The sequence below is a fragment of the Colossoma macropomum genome, unplaced genomic scaffold (assembly GCF_904425465.1).
Source record: "Colossoma macropomum unplaced genomic scaffold, Colossoma_macropomum, whole genome shotgun sequence".
NCBI classification, from domain to species: Eukaryota; Metazoa; Chordata; class Actinopteri; order Characiformes; family Serrasalmidae; genus Colossoma; species Colossoma macropomum.
The window spans coordinates 10,096,722-10,122,733 of NW_023494788.1; the positions used below are offsets into that span (position 1 = coordinate 10,096,722).

The 26,012-nt window shown below is 40.4% G+C and overlaps 1 protein-coding gene across 2 annotated transcripts in view; it reads right to left on the reverse strand.

Moving 5' to 3' along the window:
- Positions 1-25,559, reverse strand: part of si:dkey-219c3.2 (transcription initiation factor TFIID subunit 4) — a 49,273-nt gene extending 23,714 nt beyond the window's left edge. Inside the window, exons 1-14 of one of the 2 annotated variants that reach the window (XM_036568311.1) lie at positions 24,280-25,559; positions 23,318-23,478; positions 23,028-23,117; positions 22,337-22,495; positions 22,062-22,184; positions 21,545-21,634; positions 20,775-20,951; positions 20,599-20,674; positions 19,769-19,880; positions 18,485-18,654; positions 11,354-11,484; positions 10,202-10,327; positions 7,906-7,962; positions 510-626 (exon numbers count right to left, since the gene is read on the reverse strand). In XM_036568311.1, coding sequence (XP_036424204.1) covers positions 510-626; positions 7,906-7,962; positions 10,202-10,327; positions 11,354-11,484; positions 18,485-18,654; positions 19,769-19,880; positions 20,599-20,674; positions 20,775-20,951; positions 21,545-21,634; positions 22,062-22,184; positions 22,337-22,495; positions 23,028-23,117; positions 23,318-23,478; positions 24,280-25,552 — 2,862 coding nt within the window. In that variant the 5' untranslated portion in view covers positions 25,553-25,559. Of the gene's footprint in view, positions 1-509; positions 627-7,905; positions 7,963-10,201; positions 10,328-11,353; positions 11,485-18,484; positions 18,655-19,768; positions 19,881-20,598; positions 20,675-20,774; positions 20,952-21,544; positions 21,635-22,061; positions 22,185-22,336; positions 22,499-23,027; positions 23,118-23,317; positions 23,479-24,279 lie in introns of both variants that reach the window. The other variant, XM_036568310.1, reaches the window with a different exon arrangement.
- Between the last annotated feature and the right edge of the window lie 453 nt (positions 25,560-26,012).

Here is a 26,012-nt window from a genome sequence, read left to right on the forward strand (position 1 = left end):
TTTTAAACAGAATAAATGTGTTAGACTTATTTTGGATATAAAATTAGCAAACTGAGGTTCTAAGTAGCGATCACTGGAACCACAAAGTGCAAGTCACTTATATTAATCTACTGCAGAGCTTCAACTTCATCACTGACATGATACTGAGATTGTTTCACTAATTTTTTTCTTACCTTTTTGCTTTGTCTAAAATGTGGTAACATTGGTTGTACCTTTTTTTGCAATGTGATCGTTCGTGTGACAAAGTAAATTCTGTTTTTGCAGTCTCCACATATGGGCTGTGGGGGGAGGGGATGGTATGTTTTGCAACTTTACAAGTGATAACATACTACATCAATCTCTGATTGCTCTGATTTTCTATGATGTGGGCCCTTTAAACTGCACAGTAGAGCTTCTTTCTGCTGTTTGGTTGCCATTTTGCCAAAACAAATAAATAAATACTACAAAAAAGAATAAATAAGACAGTTAAAAAAAGAATGTGGATGTAAACAAGAGTCAGGTACTCTTACCTCTCCAGACGCAGAGGCCCCAGTGTCCAGTTTGCGTTTTTTGCGTGGCCCTATAGCGGCCAGGGCTGTGAGGTTGGCATCGCGCTGCCTCATCTGGGCCAACTCCTGCTGCTGCATCTGTGGAGCATTAGAGAAAAACAGTAACATCACAGTAATATCATAAGAACAGATATGCTTTTAATATAAACAGCAGTAAAACACTAAACATGTAGGAATAACCTGTGCTTTAAAAAGAAAAATTGGTCCTCAGATGTAAGGGCAGTGTGGAATTATCATTTTGAGCACCTCAAACATGGTGCAAGTGCTTCAGTGAAATGAATTTCTGCAACCCTTTCATAACCCCAGCTCCAACTTCAGCCTGTAAATGAAACGGCAGACGTTCGGCAGTGGCAGACAGGGTTTCAATTCGTTTGCAAAACCTAACTCAAAGCTTTCTCCATATCTGGGTACTTAATTCAATTTCTTTCCATAAGGGAAAGGAGTGAGGGAGAGTGAGCAAGCGGGCGAGTGAGAGAGAGAGAGGTTTCAAAAGCACAGCCTGCAGGTAAAGTCATCTCGCCCTAGCAGGCAATGACAGAGGCAGCCATGCCAGGAGGGGAGGGGAGGGGAGGGGAGGCTGTGTGTGCTCCGTTCTCCAACACTCACCTCTCCTAACCCTCAAACTCACACCACAGCCCCCACAAACACTAAAACATGCACAGCAAAAGCAGTGTGTGTATGTGTGTGTCTTATGCAGGCTTATTAAACACTGAGGCTTATTGCTGCTACGAAGTTAAAGGGGAATTCCACCATTTTTTCTTATTTCTGCATAATGAATTTCTTGAGATGCGAGCAAAGTTATTCAGAGTGGGTTGATGTGAAATGCTTCACTGTAGAAAAATTTACTGATTTCTTCACAGTGGTGATGATAGGAACCAGGGATCACAGGGTCTACAATGGAAATTCAGCCACTTTATTTACTATCCAAAATGAGCAGTGAACCTACACGTCTTCCGCGCTTTTATATGTAATATACTGATTATATATGTATATATGTGTAATACTGATGATGAACATCCCTATTAGCCACATTAGTATGGCTCGGTCAACCTATTTCTTTTAATGCCTGGTCCACGAAACCAGATTTATAAAATTCTAACTGATACTGAAAATTTGATAGACTTCACACAAAATTACAGAGTTTACTAATTTTTTGTCCTTAGCTGTCTTACAATCAACACAGGTACAACAAGGGGAGGCAACAATATATCACAATACAAGACATTTTCATGATACATGATAAAGTATATTTAGTTTTTCTGATGTTTGACATGTTGGAATAGACAAAAGCCCCAGTAGCACCACATAAAAGAAAAAAAAATAAAAAAAAATATCAAAAACTGAGCACAATGATTTTTCACGTTTCACATACTGCTCTGCACTAAATCCAATCAAAAAAGGCCTAATTATGCTCTCTTTGTAATGACACACGTAGTTTTTTAGTGTCTCCTGATGAGATTTACGACATGCTCAGAAAAGCTTACTGTGATGTAATTAATCAAATTAAAGATGAAATATTGTCATATTGCCCAGTCCTAGGCACCGCGCTATAAGATTTTCTCAAAATAAAACATTACACCCTGTCGGCTCATATTCACAAACCAGTCCCGTTCAACCTGGGATCCCACAGAACTTCTTGCGAACAAGCATGACTTTAGATTAACACAAACATGATGAATGACATCTAAACTGTGGTATCTATGTGTGTGTGAATCTACAACAATAAGAAAAAAAATACATTTTATTCTAACTTTATTTTATTCTAAGAAGCAGAAGGGCGGTTTTTATACCAAAAATTGCAACTTGAACGAATGCAATACTCAAACTGCAAGAATCTCAATTTTAATTATAGACTGCATTATCAACACAAGTTTTAAGTGGGTAAATTTCTAAAAAACGAACAAACAAAAAAAAAAACAACAAAAAAGAAAAACCCCAAAAAACAAAACAAAAAAAAAAAACAAATCTAAAAACCTAATGACAAACAGCTTGTAAATGGCGTGCAGAGAAGTCAGACCAGTCAGAAGCAACCAAACACTCATGTGCTGTATATAACGCAACAAATGGGCAATCCGGCAAACTACATGCAGCGTTCAAGCCTCAAGCCAGAAAAAAGGTTTCCCATAGAAATGTTATGAATAAACCATCATAGTGGTGGTACTTAAAGAACATTTTATCTTTCCATTCAGTTCAGGTCTAACTGGTTAAGTCTTTCAAACATGATGTCAAGACTGTGTTTCATACGAGCTGATCTGTGTACAACTCAGGATTAAGCTGCCACGATTGGACTACGAGTAGATTGGAAGGGTAAAGACTGGATTTTGCACACCCCACAACATAGGATAATCCAGGAGGGTAATTGTTTGAGATCCACGTAAAACTGGAAAAATGCCTTTTTGACTGACAGTAGGGGCGATTTGGCCTCGAAATCATGCAAAGTTTCCCATAGTGAGGGGCAGACATAAGCTGTAAATATGAAGTGATTCTAGTCATAATCCAAAAAAGATTGATTTCTGAACAGATTAATCTACTAGCAAGAACCTAATAGCGTGAAATATAATGGTACACAATTACGTAGGCAGATTATTTTGCATTATGAAGTCACTTTTTGGCCACTATTAAGCTCTAGTGTGTCTAAATATTTGCGCCCTCCCTCTTTGTACAAACAGACTTGCTGTGGTGAAGAGAGGAAATTGACAAAAAGCTAATTCAAGGCAACGTTTACATGCTAATTAAGTCAGGGTTATGCTAATCCAAAGGGAAGTCATGCACATTGCATGCACACGCATGGTTACCCTGGAGAAACCAGGCAACACATGCACGCACACACACACACGCGCCTGCGCATGTGCGAGTGTGTGTGTGTGTGTGTGTGTGTGGTTTCTCCAAGCACATACACACACACGATAGCGGCCTGGTGGCTGAACTTTGAGCTGACTCTGACAGCTCCGGTGAAGATGACCGCAGGGCACAGAGGACAGTGAGCGAGCACCGAGAAAGAATTGTCGGCACACGAGCGCTACAGCGACTCTATTAGGGCTAAACAGAAGGTTCTAGAAGCAGAGAGACTGCTTGGTGTCGGCGCAGATCTCCTCAGCGCCCGCAGCCACAGCGGTGCCTCGCTTTCATATTCATTTATTTGATGAGGAGTGAAAGAGGAACCTAGTTACGCCATCTGTAATCCAGCGCTCTGCACTAACTCCCCAACCCACCCTAATGACTGAGCTCCATCACACAGCTCAAACTCCGCTCTGCACTCGCTCTGTTTAAACGGCAGCTTCTCCTGTTTTATCATTTGAAAAGTGAGTATTGATGGAATGTAACAGCAGTAACTGATAGAGCTTCTTATTCAGGTTTATAACTTGAAGACACAAAGAGAAGGAAAAGGAGATGAGATGTGGACAGACAGAGAACGACACAAGAGGGGGAAAGAGAGGGACAAACAGAGGAATAGAAGGATAGACAGAGGGATAGACAAAGGTATGAAGAGAGAGATAGACAGAGGGACAGACAAAGGGATAAAAAGAGATAGAGGGATAATGAAAAAGACAGACAGAGGAATAGACAGAGGGATAAAGAGATGGATGGACAGGGGATAGACAGATAAACAGAGGGATAGACAGAAGGATACACAGAGATAAAGAGATAGATAGACTGAGGGACAGAGAGAGGGATAAAGTAAGACAAACACAGACAGAGGGACAGACAGATAAACGAAAGGATATACAGAGGGATAAAGAGATATATAGACAGAAGGATAGACAAAGGAATAAAGAGAGGCAGACAGAGGGATAATGAAACAGACAGACAGAGGGATAGACAGAAGGATATAAAGAGGGATGGACAGACAGACAGACAGAGGGATAGACAAGGGGATAAAGTAATACAGATAGATAGACAGAGGGGCAGACAGATAAACACTGGGATAGATAGAAGGATATACGGAGGAATAAAGAGATAGACAGAAAGAGAGACAAAGAGAGAGACAAAGAGAGAGACAGACAAAGGGATAGACACAATTAAAGACCAAGAAAGAGACAAATAAATAGAGGGATAGAGAAAGACAGGTATACAGAGACAGAGAGAGAGACAGAGAGACAGAGAGACAGAGAGAGAGAGAGAGAGAGAGAGAGAGAGAGAGAGAGAGAGAGAGAGAGACAGACAGACAGACAGACAGACAGAAGGAGAGCGAGAGAGAGAGAGATTGAGAGAGAAATGCTTGTAATCTCTAATCATTTCCAAAAGGTCAGTGGAGGGAGAGAGCGATGCCGGCAGCGCTGCTCTCTCTATCCCTATTGATCCTTATCTGCTGTCCAGCTCCACAATGACTGGCCCCAGAGCAAAAGCTTAATAAACGTGCAGGAGAGTGCGGAACGCAGCACTTCAATTAGGGGAGCTTATTGAAGTCAAGGACACGAAACTAAGAGCTACATTACCGACGGCAACGCCAGCGCCCGCTCGAGATTGCTGGATATGCGGCAGCGATATTAACATGTGGAGTGATTGCTTCAGGGCGCTGTTCCCTCTGACTGCCTGCAGGGGGTGCAGGAGGCCATTACTGTCTGAAGAGCAAGGTGACTCCTTAATGAGCTCACGCTACACAAAAGCAGATAACACAAACACACTGACTAAACCACACAACTACAGACGGACCAGAAGACAGACGGTCTCGTCACTGGTTGCTTCTAGAACAACAAACAGGACTGACAATATATTGGCTTAAAACCGGTTCATTTCATTCACAGCCAAGTTCTCTCATGAGGTCTGTCAAAACTTGAGTGTGTCTGTAGGAACTTCAGATGGAGTGATATAACAATTGTCACCGATACTGATTTGAAGGAAAGAAATTTTAAATAGAACCCAATATTTTTATTTAAATTGTGCTTTACTGACAAATATGATAGTCAATTGTCATATCAAATTGTCGAATTTTCTAAAGTCTAACAGCGGAAATGCTACTAAAATATAACAATAAAACAATCTTAAAACAGGTAAGAAACTCAACTGTCACAGTAGAGCAAATTTAAAGTACATTTCTGTAGTAAACAAAAGCATTTCATAAACAAATGTGGTTTTATTTAACAAAATTAGGTCATTATTAGTGCTGTTTTGTCCGCTGATGCCAATAAATTCAGAGAAACTCGACAGCATCTGACTATTGATCAGCCAGATGATATACCAGTCAGGCCCAGTACAAACTGTCCTCTCTCGCCACCATGACTGACTAAAGGATTAAAGAGTGAAGAAGGACGTATGTGTATGCCCATGGGTATGGGGTTTAAAGGGTCTAAATCCTATATTTTTCTTGTATTTTATTTTTTCCCTTGAGAGCAACCTACAACATTTGCATGCTTTTATGTAGCCAAAATGATCTTAATTCATCTTTACACATCTGTGTTCTAACTACTCTTTATCCACTGGAATTAAATGAGCTGTTTTTGTTACTGTACCCTTAAGACTGATATAAGATAAACAAGCTCATTGTTTCAGAGCTGAAACACTGCTTAGAACTTCAATATGAATGGGCGGGGCTAAACTGTTGCAGGCCGAATAGGGGGATATATGTAAATGAGCTGATGTAAAACTAGGCTGTTTTAGTTGCTTAGTTTCCATATATGAACAGTATGGACTGGGAGAGAATGGTATGTTTTGAAATGTTAACAATGTTTACATATCACCTCAAAATCTTAAATAAAAAAGCAAGGGATATTTGGTCTTCCGTGATGCAGGCCATTTTAAGTGTGCCCTGGACAACATGAGGGACTGGCACACTGCTGAAATTCAAAACAAATAGGTCCTTCAGTGTTCACCTTATGCTCTCATTACTGTAGTTAGCCACATTCTGACCTGAAAATAAATAAATAAATAATCTGAACATGTAACAGCAGCTTCATGAAGTGATCTTTCTCCATCTCAATATGGCCTCAGAGTGCTGAAAGTAGCACTACGCAGGTAGAATTAAACAAACATCTCTGCGGCACAGATTTACAGGATTAGTCTTCAGACATGGTGGGTCATATAATACAAATGCGGTTCACAAAAAGACGATCGACTTACTGGACCAAATTACTAAATTAATTTCAGTCAGCAGGGATATGTCTAAGGAAGCCGCTGTCTATGCAGGCAGCAGACTGAACAATTAGTGCTGAGATAATCCACCTCCCAGTACACGCCTCATTAAAGTTCTACTTAAGTTCACATACAGCATACCATGAAAAGTTAAGAAGTTAAATTAATTGTTCAGCAAGAAAAGTGTAAATGTACACAATTTTCCTGTTACCCCAAATGTATTCGGTCTGTTGACGTGTTCGATGTCTGTGGTTTGCTTCTTAAGTTTTGCAGTGGAGCTATGAGGCTAATGTAGCTAACAAGTAATGGAAGCTTAAAGGCACCAATTATCATTATATAAACTGCATACCTAAGTCTATTTGGGATTACTTAAAGACAACCTGAAATCAAAATGGACTCCTTTACCTTGTTAGTTCATGCCCCTGGTCATATGCACCACATCATACCATACTGTTTAATAGACAAAATTAGTTTTCTCGCGATCTTCCACCAAAATCTCATGACTTTTGCTTGCCACTAACATTTCGGAGTTTTGGTTGTCATATTGCATCAGTGGGCAGAAAATCTTAACCAGCTATATCATGTTTCACTTCCCCCTCCCATTAACCCAACCTATAATCGAGAGAAAATATTCAGCAAACTCAGAGACCCTCGCTGATACCGCACTTCACTCAGAAATGCATTGCAGTATAGAAGAAAATGCATTTCAACGCTAACTGACAGGATACAAGATTTTATTACTTGTTAGTAGCATTAGCCTCATAGGTCCAGTGCAAATCTAAACAAGCAAACTTCAGACACCAAACATGTCTTAGTTGATTGGATGCATTTGGAGTAAAGTCAAAAAGTGTAGTAGTATGTATTGTATGTACTGAGGACCTACAGTCAAATGCGAAAGTCTGAACACCCTCAGTTAAGTTTTTTCTAAAGAGGAAGAGAGTTCTCTACAGAGAACACACTTAAATACAAACTTTTTCCACAAATATTAATGCACACTTTCTATTTAACAACAAAATTTAAATTAAAAACTAGAATATAAAGTGTGCCATAACTTCTGTATAGGCCACATTTTAGGCTTTTTTTTTTTTTACCCTAACATATTACATTCAGCTAATAACAGTAACTAAAATGCACTCAGGTGTATTAAAATGTGCAGAAGTGTGTTTCTGTTGAGGATGTAACTTATTTTTCACCTAGAAAAATCAACACAACATAATTTGACTTGGCGCGTCCAAACTTTTGCATGCGACTGCACACATGCCATGTTCTGTTGTTCCACTAGGCTCACCTCTTTAGCTTTCTGCTTTAGCCGAGCCTGCTCAGGGTCTTCTTGCCTGGAACGACTCTGCACAGGGTGGGGGGAAAAAACAGCAGAATTAGAGGCACAGTTACAATTTGCATTCAAACATTTAAGTAATCAAATTTAAAATGTCAAGAACAAGAATAACTAATCCAAAAATTTTGACACAGGTGAAAAGGCTAACCGAACTCCAGTAGCCAGATCTTTCTATAGTTTTGCTTGCTGCGCATATAAATAGGTCAGCTTAACTCACAAACAGTGCTGGTGGTGAATCAGGGAAGAGCAACACAAGAGCAATTATCTCCTGGCTGACAGCTTAATTACTCGACTGCTTAATTAGAATAGGGACGCAGCACTGGGAATCTAACGAGGAGGCTTAGGAACGGGACGTCACCATCACCATCATCATCTTCATCATCGTTGCCGCTGCTGTTTAAGTCAACTAATTACCTCTGCTTTCATGTTGCTTGCTTTCTCCTGTGGGGGATCCCAATACACCCCCACCTTAGTTTATGGAACAAAACTTCAATGGAGGAAATGCATGCTGGGAAGGTACTGCTGGCTGTTTGTTGATGTTGGAGACTGCCTGGGTCTCTCTGGCTTTGCCATTACAGATGCAACTGAATAACAGTTGATCTGACCTTTATATATATATATATATATATATATATATATATATATATATATATATATATATATATATATATATATACACATACACACACACCTTTCAGGAGCAAGAAACATACTTTACTTTTAAAGTAAGTCAATGGAACCAGATTTTTTTTCCAAGTCATTTTGGGTCGTTTCTTTTGGTCCATTGTTCATTAAATTTACACACAATGTAAAGAGCGACAGGTGTTTTCAAATTATGTCAAAAACTGAAAAACAACAAAATGGAGATACAAGGTTTTCTTTTGACAGCGGCGATATTCTTATCATCACAAGAAAGAGCCAAAGTGACATTGACAGCGTCACATAATTAAACCGGCGGGAATGTAGCATTAGAACCAAAAACGTCTTCCTTGTGCTAGGTTTGAACCCTGCTCTTCCGCATGGAGAATGAATAACTTCCTGAACTACCACCTCAAAAAGGCTCAAAACATGATGACTCTCACTCTCACACTCTCACTCTGTGTGTAAAATAAACCACATGTTTAAAAAAACAATGTATGAAGCAGTAATGGCTACTGTCCCAACAAATCTGCATCATCATAAAGAGCTTTTTAAGGAATTAAATATATATTTGTTCATTTTTGTAGGCCTACATCGAAACCTGCAATGACGCAAACATGAATAACCTGCAGACATGAATAAAAAAGCTGTTCATGGAATCCTGACTGTTTTCAGAGTGAAGCATCAAACGGAACTCACTCATGTTTCAGAGGCTACAAATATTTGCTTAAAGGAGAGGTTAGTGATATTTCCATATTGACACTGTGATTTCCAGCAGCTTTATCAAACATGTATTTTATATCCATATCATGCAGCCCTTGTGGCTAACAAGTAATGAAAGCTTAAAACCCACCAAATAGCACTGTACAAACTGCATGGCTAAGTCATCCCACACTTGCCTCAAGCCTTTTGAAACTCATTTAGAGCACATGTTGCAGTCTGAAGTTTATCCAGCAAGGGGCACTATTAGCACATAGGTCCACAAGCCCACCATGTGTGCGCAGTAACAACTTTCAGACTTACATTAAATGATTTTATGAAACTCTTTGTTAAAAACCATAAACACTGGATAGAAAGTAGGTTTAAACTGCAGCTGGCCACATGTGTATAAGAGGTGATACTATCAATCTTTATTTTTGCATAACGCCCAGGCCTGGCGTGGTGGGTTACAATGCTGCCCTCTATAAAGCACACTGGGGTTCAATTCCCCGCCCAGACAGGAACACCATGTTATACTGAAAAAAGTCTTCAGGCAAGACTCCAAACAAGACAATGCCTACCTCTGTAATATCATTAAACAGTAAGTCACTCTGGATAAGATGCCAAATTCCATAAATGTTTTTGTCCATTTAAAGGACTGAGATTACTTAAAAACTTGCCATGTTTCAGAGGAGTGTGTGTTGCTAATCAGGTGGCTTCCATTAGTTTTAGCCACATTAGCTTCATAGCTTTAGTGCAGAAGTAAAGAAGCAAACTCCAGACACTAAACAAGTTTTAACTGATCTACTATATTTGGTGTAAGGGTCAAATCAGGTAAATTTGATTTATTTATCAAACTATTAGATTTTTTGGCTGAACCATTGTTTTAATGGTCAGCTCCCAGACTCACTTTGGCTACTTTAAGCAGGATCTCCCTCTCCTCGTCGTCTTTGCGCTGTTTCTCCAGCCTTTCCAACTGCTCGAAGAACTTCAGCTGCGTCCTCACATCTGACGCTTGCTCATAGCGCTCTTCATCCTGGAAGAGGAAAACACGGGCTGAGCTCATCACTCAACACACACATTTTCACATTACATTCACTTTCAACAAATGCCTCAACTTCTGCTCCACCAAAACTTTATTTTTTTTGCCCCCCCTCCATTGCATGACTGAAGTGAGGAGAAGTTAGTAGGTCACCCAGAGTTAATGGGATAATTGTTTGTTTCGCTGCTTCTCGGAGGCAGCCCCCGACGAGCTCGCTCGCAAAGCTCTGTTCTCACTTCCCAGGTGAAGCAGTGCGGCAGATGAGGACCAAAGCCAGGCAGCCCACGGAGGAACACGCACACACTTCTGAGGCTGTAGCCTGTTAGCGGCAGTAACAGCACTCCTCTCTGCCTCTCATCTGTCGCTCTCAGTCTCTCTTTTGAGGCAAGCCTGTGTGCTGCACTGGCAGGGCAAGTTTTCCTGTCACCGGTGAAGTTTGCCCTGCTTTCGGCTGATGACAACAGCCTGGATCCGCAGAAACGCAGTGAATGCGTTTCAAAATCACAGGAAAATAAATGACTACCTCCTCTCTGCACACGTTCCTTTAACTACGCACCTACAAACTAACTACAAAAACATGCTGAACCTGTCACACTCACAGAGACCTTCCCTTGGGGGAAGACATTCCTACAATTATGTGTACCAGTGAAATCCCAATTTAAATCATTTGCCCTATTTTTCCTACAGCGAGCAGTATAGGCCCCAAATGTAGCTTCAGGTGAGTTTATGAACAGAGATACTAAACTAAGTTATCAGTGAAATGCAGTAATGACAGCAGGCATTAGTCAGAGCCTGCTAAGCATAAAACAGACATCAGAAGACGTAATCACCGCTTTGATGTAGAGAAGAAGAAACTCTGCTTATATTTACTACAATTTTGCTATTCGCAATTTGCATGTCGCACTGTGGTTGAGTTTAGGTGTGGGAGTTTGACTGGGCTCAAGCTCAGGTAACAGGATAACGTTAGCCAGAAAGCCTGTTTAGCATCTGGCTTTGATGTGCAGGCTGGTGGGCTCGTACCTTGCAGGAGTCCGTGCGGTGTTGTGCGAGAGCGGAGACGTTCTCCAACATGGTGCGGAGCCTCATCTCAGCAGCGTGGGACACCAGGCTCACCACGTCCCCCCCGACCTCATTCACCCCAAACTTTCGCGCTGAAACGAGAGAGAAACACATTCAACTCAGTGAAAGCAGACAAGGCGCCAGCAAACTACAGATGCATAGATAAAGAACTTCTGGACGGCAATAAGCGTTAACACACCTCATCATGGCCAGTAACGATATCAATATTTTATCATTTTATGTTTCTGCACTTTTAGTTCAAACTAAAAGCAACATTAAGTGCAGTGGGTAGAAGACAGGGTAAAACTCTGAAGATGGACTGTTAATTTTACATAGCTGACACATCTAAAACAGGCTTAACAATTACTCAACAACCTGAATAGCAGGTGAATGATGGCGTAGTAATGGCATGTGTGGGGAAACAGTGTTATCCAGAATGGAATTCATCCAGCCTGCATCAATGGCTGTGAATAGAAAATTGTACAATTTTTTTTTGGTGCTTATTTGATTATAAAGAAATCCGGTAGACTGTGTTGATTGCATTTATATTTGTATTTGAAATTATCAGACTTGTTAAATCTTCTTGTGGGCTGTAAAGGCTTTTGTGATCGATTGTGTGGGTCACAAATTGCAAAAGGTTGGGAACCACCGCACTTTGCTATCCATTTCAGCGAGTTTAAGAAAAACAGAAATGTCCACCACTACCAACTATACATGAAGATTGAACACATACAAGAGGACAAGCACGCACAAATGCCATTAGTAAGTCAGCCCATTAACGCTATAAAAGGACATGAACACAGTTTCCTAGTTTGACCCTTCAAACCATCCATAGTAGCGCAGGCTGAAACCCAGCTGCTCACATGCTGTATTTTGCCATGGTAGAACACGTGATTATAGCCCTCATACTCAAACACAGTTTAAAACGGCTTTTAAAACAATACCTTCAGCAACTTCATCAGACTATGCTGGACAGAGCTCACAGGAAACCTACAGATAAATCAACAGTCCACAAACAGTATGAATGAGACTGAGAAGCTACAGTTGTGGAGGAGTTGGAACCACTGAGTGTATGAGATATATGGTACTGTGCAAAAGCTAGATATTATCCTTACACTTTTTTAATTTCTAGGCAAAGCAGCCATTCAGAACAAGCTCAGTTTTAGCATCATAAAAATATATATATATATTTGGCCAAAAATATGATGCAGAAGCCTTAACAACTAAACATAATATCAATTTGTTTGGTATTTAGTGTGTCTTCAATACAGCTTCCATTTCTTTTTGCTTTCATTTTTTCAAAGAAATCTTCATGGATATTTTTACATACTTCCAGTTCAGTTTTCAAGCTCAGTTTTAGAAGTTGGTTGCATTTTCTGCTTCTCACCATCCAAATAATCCAATTATTTATTCTTTTTTTTTGGAAATCAAATGATTAAACCCTGCGCTAATATGATAAAAATAAATGCAATGAAATAGTGAATTACTAAAAGTATTTAACACATTCTAATGAAGCTCCGATAACTAGAACAAATGCAAATTTTAGTGTCAAATTTTAGCAAATAAGACAAATGTGATTAATGCAATTCATAATATTAATCGTTTGAAAAGCCTACTTATAAATAAACTCTCCAATTTATCCCATGTAAAATATTTTGGCCACTGATTTACTATGCACTCCTACAACAAACTGTTCTTGGTTGAGGTGCACTTATAACCTACATCAGTTTTCCAGTGTCAGTACTGTAGTCCATCTGTCGGGCACTGTTTGGTGTTCTTGTGTTAGCTAACGATCAGGTCTACTACAAGCTGAATCAAGTCAAAAATCAAGCCAAAGCTCAAATGTAATATATTAGAGCAGGAAAAAACATGAAACCGCTGGATGGACCACACAACTGGAGGTCCTGATCTAGATATTAGACATCAAGTCTTCAGGATGCATCACTGTTTTTTTTCCCCCCATGATGACATCAGCAGACCATCAAAACATCTTACCACGGTCATAGTCAAACACACAAACAAACACATCCAGCAGGTGGTGCTATACAGTGTTGTTTCCCCTCCTCTTCTCTATCCATTTACACTGAAGCCATCATACATACACACATCTCCCCCAGAGGAAGATTTACATTTTTAACACACTCCAGCCGCTGGCGACAGTGTAACAACCGCAGCCAGGCTGCATGTAATAGCACATAACCCCCGGCACTCATTGGTATGCACTGTATACTAAATCAAACGTAGGGAAAGAGAATTTGCTTAAATACAATAAAGGAAGGAGTGTTGAGATGAGAGGGGTCCTCAGAACCCCTTTCACTTCTGCCTGATCCTCTACCTTTCTCTCCCTCCACCTAATCTTATCTGGAAATGAGCAAACGCCTGGCTTCATAAATGTGTTGAATGTAATATACATGAGAGCAGTAATTGAAATCTACCATGGTCAAAATGTAATACTTTGTAGTTTTTTGTTTTTTTTTTGCAGCTTGTGCAGCAATCAGCATGATTTTATAATGTTTCGCTTGAATTTCTGTTAAGGGTGAAAACACAAGCATCCATTTCTACGAAGCTCCAGTTTAGAAAAATTAGAACTCTTCATACTATTCTACAGACCTTACTAATAATTCCAACCTGTAGGTTAGGTTGTGATATTTTAAGCTTAATTTTTAAGCAACTAAACTGCAAAACACTCAATATGCATCATGGATCAGACAGAAAAAGAACCAGCAGACTCACATTTAAAAACACTATCAGAACTATGGATACAATGATTTTTATTATGGACATAATACAATGTATCATATGGTACTGAGTTGTATTACAGCATCTCATCAGAGCCAGTTTAAGGGGAGCCTGGGCACTTGCTATTTCTACCCATTTTATATACACTAAATGGCTAAAAACATAATTAAACATGTTTCTAGCCATTACTTTATTTTTAGGAAAATAGAGGGATGCGTTTCATTTTTAAGAAAACTTACTAAGATCTTTGTGATTTTCTACAGCAAACACGTTATTACTACTGAATTAGCTGCTGTCAGCTTGATAAACCAGTCAGATTAAACAGGACTGTGCAGCACTTGTATCTGTGATTAAAACACTGTGTGCAAAGGTTAATATTAATGTACTCACCATTTTATTTAGTCTTATTAAAGTTTTCTGAAAGATCTAATGTTAAAGACGACAACACCTCCTCAGCTTAGCTAACTTTAGCAATGAGTGCTGTGTCGGCGCTGCACTGTCTGTTTACTGTGTCTAATGTCTGTTTTATTTATCATATTTATTGTACTGTTTCTACTGTATTTGTTTGCACACTTATGTCTGCACGTTTGCACTTTGTACTCTTGTTCCATATCGCACCGTGTTGTTCCTGGAGGAACGTAATTTCACTCCACTGTGTACTTGTACATAGATGGAATGACAACAAAAGCCTCTTGACTTGACTTGATTAGCTCGTTTGAAGAGGGAGCTTCTGTGACCAAAACCTCTTCATTAGACATGAACACCTACTGTTGCAACCCCAAGTTACTAAATGATTTCCCTGCTCTGATTAATGTAAAAATGGTTTCCAGAATCCTTTTTGTTTGCTTTAAATTGGTCTACATGCTTATTTTGTTAGTTCTTAAGTATGTATGCCAGGACTAAACATCTTGTAAAGCCAGTTTACTACTGTACTAGGTGGCTGAAACTTCGAAGGACATAGCGACAATAACTGGACTTTCTTTGAATTTTGCAAATGCACTGATGTAGTGAAGTCCTGAAATCTTTATTCTTGAATGCTGCTATGAGACCACAATTTGTGTAAACTGTTTTGTTGTCCTGTCTAGCTACCATCATGTGTATTTGTCATGCATATTTATTGTTCTGTGCATTCATTGTCTTGTATATTTATTATTCTGTATATTTATTGTATCATTCTGCATTTTATGATGCCCTGTGTAATATGCTGCTGTTGTTTGTTACACAATGGGGCCTGAAGAATGACTTTGTGTTCCAAATGTTCCAAAGTTACACTGAGGAATGACAAAGACCTCTCAACGTCCATTACATGTTTAGAAAAGTAATTTACCAGGAAAACGATAAATACTGCTATATTTCCCACTCCTACTATGTGGGTTAACATTTGACATATCTGATAAAATATTGATGAAATATTGAATATTCCATTCCATATACACCATATATGCTATTCTAACTAATCTAAATTATTTGACAAACATGTTTGGTTTCCATCAGTATTTATGTTGTTTTGAAATAAAATAAGATTTTCATCATTTCACTTGGACCTTTAACTGCTTTCATTTTTATTTGGATAATTCTATATTAGAATCTCTTATTTTTTAGGCATTTTTGCCAACACATTTGCATCACACTAAGTCTAGTTCTGACCAGCTTGCTGGCTTCTGCTGTCACACACACATCTTTAATCTACTACATCAACAAAACAAACAGGTACCGAATGCATGAATATGTATTCTGCCTACATATGTCATATTTGTTTGCATGTGTGCATTAATCCATTCCTTCTCCTCTTTTGCATGTGTCTTGCGTGGCTCAGCGCGAGCGTGTGTATTGTGTGTATGGCCGTGACCTTGTCGAGAAGAGAGCCTGGGGCTTCCTCTTGGTCCAGCACACATGACAAACTGACAGAGAGGCATCAGAAGGAGGCCCATAAAGTATTCATATGCAGCCTGAGGATGGCTGAGCCTCGCTACGCCAAGCACTCATTAGACTGAGAGAGAGTGAGTGAGAGGCCAGTGGAAGTGCACTAGAAGTTTAGTGGACTTTACGGAAGGCTAACAGGAGTGAATGGGACAGACTTCTTATTACTGTAGGCACTGTGTGCTTCTGGCATCATAACGCTGCAGTTAGTCCATAAAGATGTGGGTAGAATCGCGGTGAAGGGCAACTCATGGTGTTTCTAAACCAGACATGGACGCTGTGACTCTGAATATGCCTTGTGTGCGAAGTTGAGTGTACTAGGCCCGGATGATATGATCAAATATCAGCAATGACTGAAGACTAAGCCAATAACAATGAAAAGATGAACTGACAGAACTAGAGAGGAATTATTTTAAACAGTTTTCTAATTAATGTTAAATAATATGTACACATGATGCTCCATTCGCTTTACCGCTAAAACAACAGATTATTAAGGAGCATTAATAAACAATTATGCTGCAGTGGAGTGAATTTTCCACGGTCTCTGCTGGGGGTTTCTCTTCTCAGCATCTAATGGTTCAGATGAGTTGTGAAATTATGAAAATACAAATTACAAAAGCGTCTCAGCTTAAGCAACAGAAAATTGTTTTTTGTTTGTTTGTTTTGCTAAAGCACACAGACATGGCTTTGGAACGGCACTTTGGAACAGAAGTTTCTCCACATGGAGGAGCTATAAGCAAATATTATCTAAAGAGAAGAAACCTAAAAGCCCATTCACACTTGCATTTGCCAGTAAACTGTCATGAGTGAAAATCCATTCATTTCAGTGGAATTCACTGGAGAGAGTGATTTCACATCAGACTTCCGGGATGAATAAATTTCACATGCAAAATTTAAGCAAATTCGCGCCCTCTACAAATAACACCAGCTGTGATGAGCTCTGAAGGGGCTGCTGCTCAAAGCACTGAACTTCCATTATCGAGGAAACACTAATTTAACCAGTCTAAGCAGAAATATTGAACATTTCTTCCCTGCTGGCTATAAATAAACGAAACACATTAAAGAAAAACAGCATAATACACAGCCAGTCAGGATGCTATAGTATTATATTTACTTTTGTGGTTTTACTGTTTGTTTAGATGAGACCCAGCTTTCTAACTGTGATGTTAGCTTCATGGCCAACTACAGCTGCACACTAGTCATCACTAGCCTTGCCAGTTATCTACTCTTTTCTTGCTGCAGATCAGTGTGTAGCACTATGCTGTGGTGAATATATAATTATCTGATATATTTATGTTTACGTTTGTGTTTTTACTGTTTATGGAAGGCGAGTTTGCCAGCTTGCTAACTGCCATGCTAGCTTACTAGTCATCTCACTGCCACCAACCATGCCAGTTACCTACATTTTTGTAATCGACAATCCTAATTTGTTTAACAAGAAATGATTGTTCTGATTACTTTTATGCATCTCCCAGGTCTACAGCGCATTTGTATCCTCATGTGCACTCTGTCAAAAGGATTAAAATTCTTCCAGACATGCTGAAGTGCACACAATTTTCCCCTTACCCTAAAAGCAGTTGATCAGCTAGGACACTCGGTGCTGGTGTTATGCAGCCAACAAGTAACGGAAGCCCATAATCATCAACTAACACTGCGCAAACTGCATGACTAAACTGTCACACACTCACCTCAAACTGTTCGAGTTGTCAAGTAGTCTCAAAAAGACTTTTTCTTCTATAAAATGTGCCACAGAAATAACCTCAGGCTATATTCATCCAGTGTGAACTGACATGTTGGTAAAATCATCCAGTAGAAAAGCCGTTTATTAAGTAAGGAGGCATTTACTCTTGTTCTCTGTGGCTAAAGTCGAGCTGCTAAGCACTGTCTTCCTCAAGTGTTTGATTACAGAGAAAACGTTTGATTTTTTTGTGGTGATGGCTGTTGGCTGTGATTTCCCAAGCCAATGAAAAAATGCTAGTGACACAGCACATTCACAGCAAGGCAGATAGTTGTGGGCAAACAGAATAACTCCCATCTCTGTCATTTATACCGAGATTTCATATCCCATGTGAATTGGTCATAAACATTACAGACATCTGGTGGTAAAATTACATCACTGCACTCTCTCATGTATAACTAATCCTGTCTGAATAGTACTTATGACATAGTGTCATCTACAAAAATGGACAAAAGTGCGGACAAAATTCAGGCTTTAAGATGGCTGATATTGTTTTAGCTATACAACTCACTTTTGTTCATTATAACTTGTTGGCTACATTAACTCCACACACCATGTCTTGGGTTTTCCACCATGTTTGGGCTAAGGGGAAAACCGATCAGCTCCAGAACTAAAAAGCAGAGTGCTGTGTGTAAGTAGGTTCATATTTATGTATAAACCTCTACAAGACAGTGGTTTTAGGTGTTTTTTCATACCGATCTCAAGGATGCGCTTGTGCAGCAAGCCAGCCTGCAGAAAGGCCTCATCTTTGCAGGAGCGGATTTGTGTGCCCACCAGCTCGGAGCCCGTGGCTAAAATTCGAGCATTCTCCTCATTCAGGTTAACACCTGCCATCGATGCCACATCATTGATGTCATCATCATCCCTGCAATACATATACAAGCAAAATCTGTAACATGCCGCAGGGTGAAGTGGATTACAAATTATACAATTATTTGTTTTTCAAGTTTTTCAAGGATAAGCTCAATATTAAATAGAATTCAAGGGATTAATTATTAACACACACACACACACACACACACACACACACACATATATATATATAAAACATCTCCAATAATGATTATTAATCTAAAGTAGGTGTCTGAGGAACTCTCTTTCCCTTACAGGAACTCTCTCTAAGAGAAATGCTGCACTCTAGTGGTTCACAGGATCATGACAGCAGCTTGGTTATTCATTTAATGTTTCACCTGTCATGTAATTAATGCGTGCAGACACTTTATGGCTTGAACTGGGGATTTCAATGTGATATTTACCGAAATTAATCATCTTCACAATGACAGCCAATGAAAATGAGATGGAGTAAATTGGCTTTCTAAATGTAGGAGATGTATGCCTTTTCTACAAATGTCTCTAGAAATAGACAAATGTATGCCTTTTTTGACAATCAATAGTGACCTGATAATTTATTGAGAAGACCTAAAGATCTAAATCAACTCCTTCAATTTCTTTGTTGTATTGTACACACATTTCTCCTTACTTTACAGAAACATTAAGGCTGAATGATTTGGGAAAATCTATCTAATATATTGCTGTCTGAACAAAACCTCATATCTTGAAAATGGCAACTTTACAGGACAAAAATGGAAAAAAAAACTAACTATTAATGCAAGTTAATGTAACAAGTTTTTTTTCCAAGTAATTATGGATCATTTGAGCTCCAGTCCTTTTTCCTCTGGCAAGAACACCAGCACATTTTTTCTCTGGACTTGAATGTAGCAGTGTGCCAGACTACTGGTTCATGAGCTCTGTTATTAGATTCAATTTCCCCAATTGCATTCTTTCAAGCTGCAATTTCAATATGAAAGTGATTAATTGTTCAACACCAATTCTGCTTCAGCAATTAAGAGGAATATTTAGGTTTAAATGTTTCAACACTTAAAAACAAGGGAGTTAGTTAACAAAATGTCACCATCTTTTAAAACCTGTTTCATTTCAGCCTTCCTTTTGTTCAATTACAATTCGAGCTTGAGTCTTACTTGAAAGTTCCACCTCCTGGGTCATTCAGTTTCTGTTTCAGATTGGCTGAGGCCTGGATGGTGACGCCAACAGGACCTCTCACATGTACTGTTTGTCCTCTGACCACAGGAACTGCAACACAATAAACCACAGATACAGCTGACTGTTTTTACTGCCACCAAGCAAAACAAGATACACCCTAAAGAAGAAACATCGTCTCTGTCTGTGTACTGAAGTCCTAAATTACGCTGCCCACCAAAACACCTTGCTTTTCACAATGTTTTAATAACAATGTTTTCTTTGTCTCTTAGAAACTGCTTACCATATCAAACACTAAGCTGTATAGATCTTACCATTTTCTTTTTCAAAAACTGCAAAACTGAAGGACCAACTGTCTACAGTACTACCTATATGCATTTTATCACTGTGTTATGATGTCAGCAATCAAACCGTCCAGCTGTTTCAGATGTGCTTTGGGGCAAAGGATGTACAAACTGTGCTTTTAACAACAGTTCAAGATGAAAACATTATTCAGGCAAAACCTGCTCTGAATACCAAGGAAGACACTTTGATAAAGATGATGCTGAGTGTTGCTAAATATACTCACAGTATTTGAAAAATACCTGCTTTTCAGTAACAGAATCTTTGCAGGCATTTTTCCTTATTTGAAAAAAAAAAAGTGAGAACCAAGCTTTTCTTTTACATTTTAAAAGCAGGTAAGATGTCCCCAAACTTGTGACAGGCAGTGCACATTTAATTAATGTTGGAGAAACCTGCCCAGCTGTCCAACATCTCCTAGAACTTTTTCAATCAGAGCGGTAAGATGATGGACCCAGTCAGGGTGACACACCTTGAGGTCGGATTGTCTGGGCGATCACGACAGGCATCCTAGGTGGAGCGACTTGTGCCCCTACCCGCTTAATGGCCTTCAGGAGACAGAAAGAGTGGACAGGACAGTGAAGGTGCTGCACTTGGGCACATGAACAATCTTTCCACATAGAAAATATGAAAGGACAGTATACATACAGTCTGGTCCTGGACGACAGCGGGTCGGACAGGGGGTACTGTGGTGGCGAGGGAGCGGGGAGGAGGTGGGGCTTTAATGGCGCCCACAGCGAGAGGGGTGGAGGGCGTGGGCTGGGAAAGCTGCGTCAGAGACTGCTGCGAGTTCAGGAGGGTCATCCTCAGAGCGGGCAGACTTTTCTGCACAGATTCAACACAGACACATACACAGCCAAACGTGAGACTGACTGATTATTGATAGTCGTTGCTTTTTAATGATCATATTAAAAGAGCCAATGTACTACATTGTCTTGTATATTACATTTATCGCTAAACTGTATGATGTATGATATTTGGGTGGTTTTATGTACTGAAAATAATTTATAATTCATTTTTATATAACCACTTTCCAAACTCTGTCTACCACTTAGACTTATACAGGCTGTTACTGTTATTGTCCTCTTAAAAGCGATAATTTGGTGCTAAAACAAGACAAAAATATTTTACAAGTATTATATGAAAGTATATCGCATATAAGTATGCTACTGCAAAGACATCCATCAGTATTACTACGGCTGACATTATAAATATTGATTGAAATAATTTGGTCGCATCAAGAAAGTATCGATATCTACAACTTGTCACTTTCAACTTCAGAAGAAATAACTGATGATAGTCTGGACTGGTTCTCTGACTGTGTTACACCAATAAGACGACTGTTGGACTCCTTAAATCCCACAAGTTCAATTCGAAATGCAGCACTTCTGTGAAGGCAGAAGAGAAGGAGACGCTACCTTCAAGAAGGGGATGAGGTAGGGCTGAGGAGACGACTTCAGCTCCGTCTGCAGACGACTTGTAAATTCCTCAGGCTCGATTTTGGCATCCTGTCCAGAATTAAACAGAGCAATTAATTGGAAGTGCATTGCAATAAGACTATTATACTACAACTTATTTTCTGAGAAAGAGGCTACATTCTAAAAGAAATTGATTGCTGACATCTACAGTTCAGGATAAGAACTGCATTTTTAAAAAGTTTCTCATCTACTAAGAAGCCAGTCCAGAAAACCCCAAAGAATGATGAGTGCATTTAAACTACTCTGATCCTATTCAAATGCTGAGGAAAACAAAAGAATGCAATCAAAATATGATGAAAAGTTATGGAATATCGGATATATATACACACGTAATTGTCAAAACTAAACTGTGGTGTCTATATAAGGCTAAGCGACAGTCCAAATATTAATGAATCATAACATCAAACAGCACTATGATGCTTCAGTTTATGCCCCACCAAAGGCCAATGACTCTCACCAGCAAGTCTTGCACCAGCGCCTTCACATTCCGGGATGTTTCCGGAGAGGGGGAATTATGAGATGCCAGTTTGATCAGCGTAGCTAGGAAGTTCTTGCATTTCTTCACATTCTCTTGCATTTCCTTAAGTCAGACAAATAAGTTACAGAAGCGTAAAGACTAAAGGAAAATTAATGACTACATGAGAACCACTTATTAAACAGTGAGCCATATTGAATGCTATGAATATATGGAGCAAACAATAGTCTTGCAGAGAGGACAGAGCAGTAGGGTACCGGAGAGAGGGCAGTGGCTCCTGCGGCTGGGACAGTGGATGCTGGGACAGGAGGGGAGGGTTTCAGGAGATTCTGAGGAGGGGTCTGGACACGAGCTCCAGCCGTGATGACTGTGGGGCCAGCAGGTTTTTGAGCAGAACTGACCGTCACCACCGGACTCTTCTGACAGAAGAAGAAAGGATCAGTTATGGCCACATACTCCTGAGCACAAATACTCAATATTCTACTACTGCAGTGCAGGTCATCTCAGACAAAACTAATATATTGCACTAATGCTATTAAACACCTGTACTTAAAAATATACAAGTTCTACTGATTAGACATGCAGATATTCAATAACAAGGTATTACGTCCTAATTGCTATTATCACAATTAATAAAATTACATTCAGAACACCAAACATATGCACATGTATTCTCTTATATATGTAGTGCTCTTTTATTTGATATTGTGATACTATTGTAAATCATATATAAGCAGGCATATAAATATATATATAAACAGATAAGCACATTTCACACATACAAATACAGCACGGAGGTTTACAGTGTATGTAAATCAAACAGAAAAACAGTAATAAAATTGGTGTAAATAAAACAGCAAGGCAAAAAAAAGAAAAAAAAATTAAATAAAATATATTTAAAATATGATTTTGCAGAATGAAGAGATTCAGTCTCACTGAGTCATGTACCTGAAGAGCAGGGCTGGCAGGGCTTGCTGTCTGTACCACCTTCATCTGGGCCGGGGGAATGGGGCGGATGGTGGGGGAAGTTACTGCTGGCTGCACAGTGAGAGAATGCCACAGAATTACATCTGGAAGCAAAGACCTTTCCATGCATTAAAAAAACTTAGTCCTGGACTAAAGCACTCTAGCATATCTTAAGAGCAGATTTTTGTCTTGAAAATCAGTCACATTACTCCCACATTACTATACACATTACTTAGCTATGCAAGACTTCATAACATGCTACCATCATGTACCTGAGCCACTGGAGTGGTGACTCTAAAGGTGGCTGCTGTGGTTGGCGTTGCCGGCCTGGGGGACAGAGCAGGTTTATTCTGATTCTGAGCCTTGGCCTGGGCCAAAACCTGCTGTGGAACCAACACCAGCTGACCAGCTTCTGTCCGAACCAGCACCATTCCTAGAGGAAACACAACCAGCTTCATCAGAGCTTTGATAATGAAAGTGAAAGCAAGAAGAGACGACCTGGTAACTTTTCAAAAGAGACTGGCCTGTTAAGTAAGGCTCAATCAATTGAAAAAAAACAGAAACGTGTTGTAGGATTGTGAGGTACACAGATTTAGAAGTGAAAAACAGTATGATGTTGCCCATGATATGTTGTCTACCATTTTGTCGATATAATTACGTTGCCTCAGTAGCGTGGCTAAAGGTGGAAACACCAGCAGCCAATTTGAATGTATTGTTACTATTATGGTTATTATTATTATTATTATTATTATTATTATTATCATCATCATTATCATTACCACTACCACTACCACTGTCACTGTTACTACCACCATTTACAGCAGTAACAAGAATAATAAGAATAAAACAATAATAAAGGGTATTTTTGTACATCATAAGTTCAGATTGTGTCAGAGAATTGAAAATGTCACATAATTTTTTGTTTAGCTCACCCACACATGAATTTACACATTATGTGTGTATATTCATATATATTCTTATGATTTCAAGACAGTAAAGCTTTCAAAGACACACAGATGCTCATCACTTCAAGGACTGAGGGTTAAAAAAAAAAAAACGAGATACAGAAAAACCAAACACCCGCACATGTATTTGTGAACAGCATGAGATATTGTGCCGTTCTTTATTATATTTCAAGGCAGTCCAAAAGCTATTTTGAATAGGTTACCAAGTCTTCAGATGAGGCTCCTTTAACCTCTTTTAATTGTAAAGGTATCAGACTTGGTACACTTACCCTGTGGTATGGTGAATCCTGGAGGTAACTGAATAGTGGTCTGCTGTTGGGGTCTGACAGTGATCTGGGGCACCACGGCCCTTGGGGCTACAGGTACTCCAGGTCGCTGAGGCACCGCCGTGGTAGCCACCACAGGTGCCGCAGTGCCAGGCCTCAACAAGCCCGTGGGCTGCCCAACAAGGCCACCTTCCGGCTTCACTAGGACTGAGGGAGTGCTTGCCACTGGAAGCGAGGCGTTTGCCTGCATGCTGCTAGCAGGTACAGTGACCGGAGCGGGCGGAGACGGATGCAGGCCCACAGGGCTTCCAGCAAGCTGATTGGGGACAATGGTTTTAATCTGGGCTTGTGGGCTGGCCTTCACTAAACTAGGATTCGCATTTGAAAACGCCACGGTCGAGGCCGGGACAGCAGCAGCACTGACACCCTGTGCGGGCAACGCTGCAACTTTAGGGTCACTTCCATTGGGCAAAACGTTTGGAGGTCTGTGCAGTGCAACAGCAGGGGCTGCCTGACTACCTGACGGATCAGCAGGTTGGGACAACATATGATCAGGCTGAGCAGACACCAGAGGACCATTTGTGCCATTAGAAGAGGCCATGTTGCCGTTCTCGTTACCCAAACCAGAGCCAGTGGCGCCAACAGCACCAGTGGCACCAGCACTCACACTGGTTTGAACTCCAGCTCCAGCAGTGGGAGCAGAGGCAACAGCAGGAGAGTTAACAGTCACTGTCCCGCTGCTTCCACTCTCACTAGGCAGGACTCTGGAGGAAACGGTCCGTATGGCAGACGATATGTGATTTGTGTGAGGGAGAGAATCTGTAGGAGGTGATGGTGACGATGATGATGGTGCTACAACTGCTGCGTCACTTGAACAGTTCGCTGAAGTTAGAAGTCCCACTGCAGGCTTTGCTTTCCCGAGAGGCTGCAAGCGACTCGCCGCAGCAGCAGCGCCCACCAGCACGGAGCTCGGCGCCGCGTTCACGGAGGCCGGGATCCCCTCGGAGCCGTTTTCCCGAGCGCCGCCGACCTCCAGCTTTGGCTCGGCTCTCTGGAGTCCCGAGCGCCGCCGGTCCGCCGCCTGAGCGGGCTGCGACTGTCCCAAGTTGGGATTGTGTGCTTGCGGCGGCCCGGAGCGCCTCCCGTCGCCCTGCGGAGCTGCGGACTCGTCCGGCCCACCGAGCTGCGATTCTAAAGAGCCTACGAGGTCGCTGACGGCTTTCTCGTCCACGTCTGAGTAAAGCATGTCTTCCAGCGGATCGGGGACGCCCGCCATCTTCGGATCTTCGGACGCATTGTGGGAAAGCGAGGTGACGTCATGTTTCATGTTCGCGCGCGTCGACTGTTTTTTTTTAAGATTTTTTTTTATCTCATTTTGACAGTGAAAGCATTTCCATTTTTTTTTAACACTTTTTTACATTTATTTTAGACGTCTAATTAAAATTTACATTGGCCTCAATCGCGAGGGCACGACGCAAATTCGTACTATTTTAGCCTCGATGAACACATCCGGTAGGGCTTCTGCCGACACGGGAGACTTATGCGAGTTCGATACATTTATGTTTATAATATAAACATCATTTCACATAATTGTATCCACTTCATTATGAAATCTGTATTCATAAATGAAAGTTTACCTGCGCATGTCTGCGCAGCATCACCATAAAGAAATTGCGCGTACGAACACACCCGTGTCCCTCGCTACGCGCAGGTCACGTGGTACATAACGGACCAAT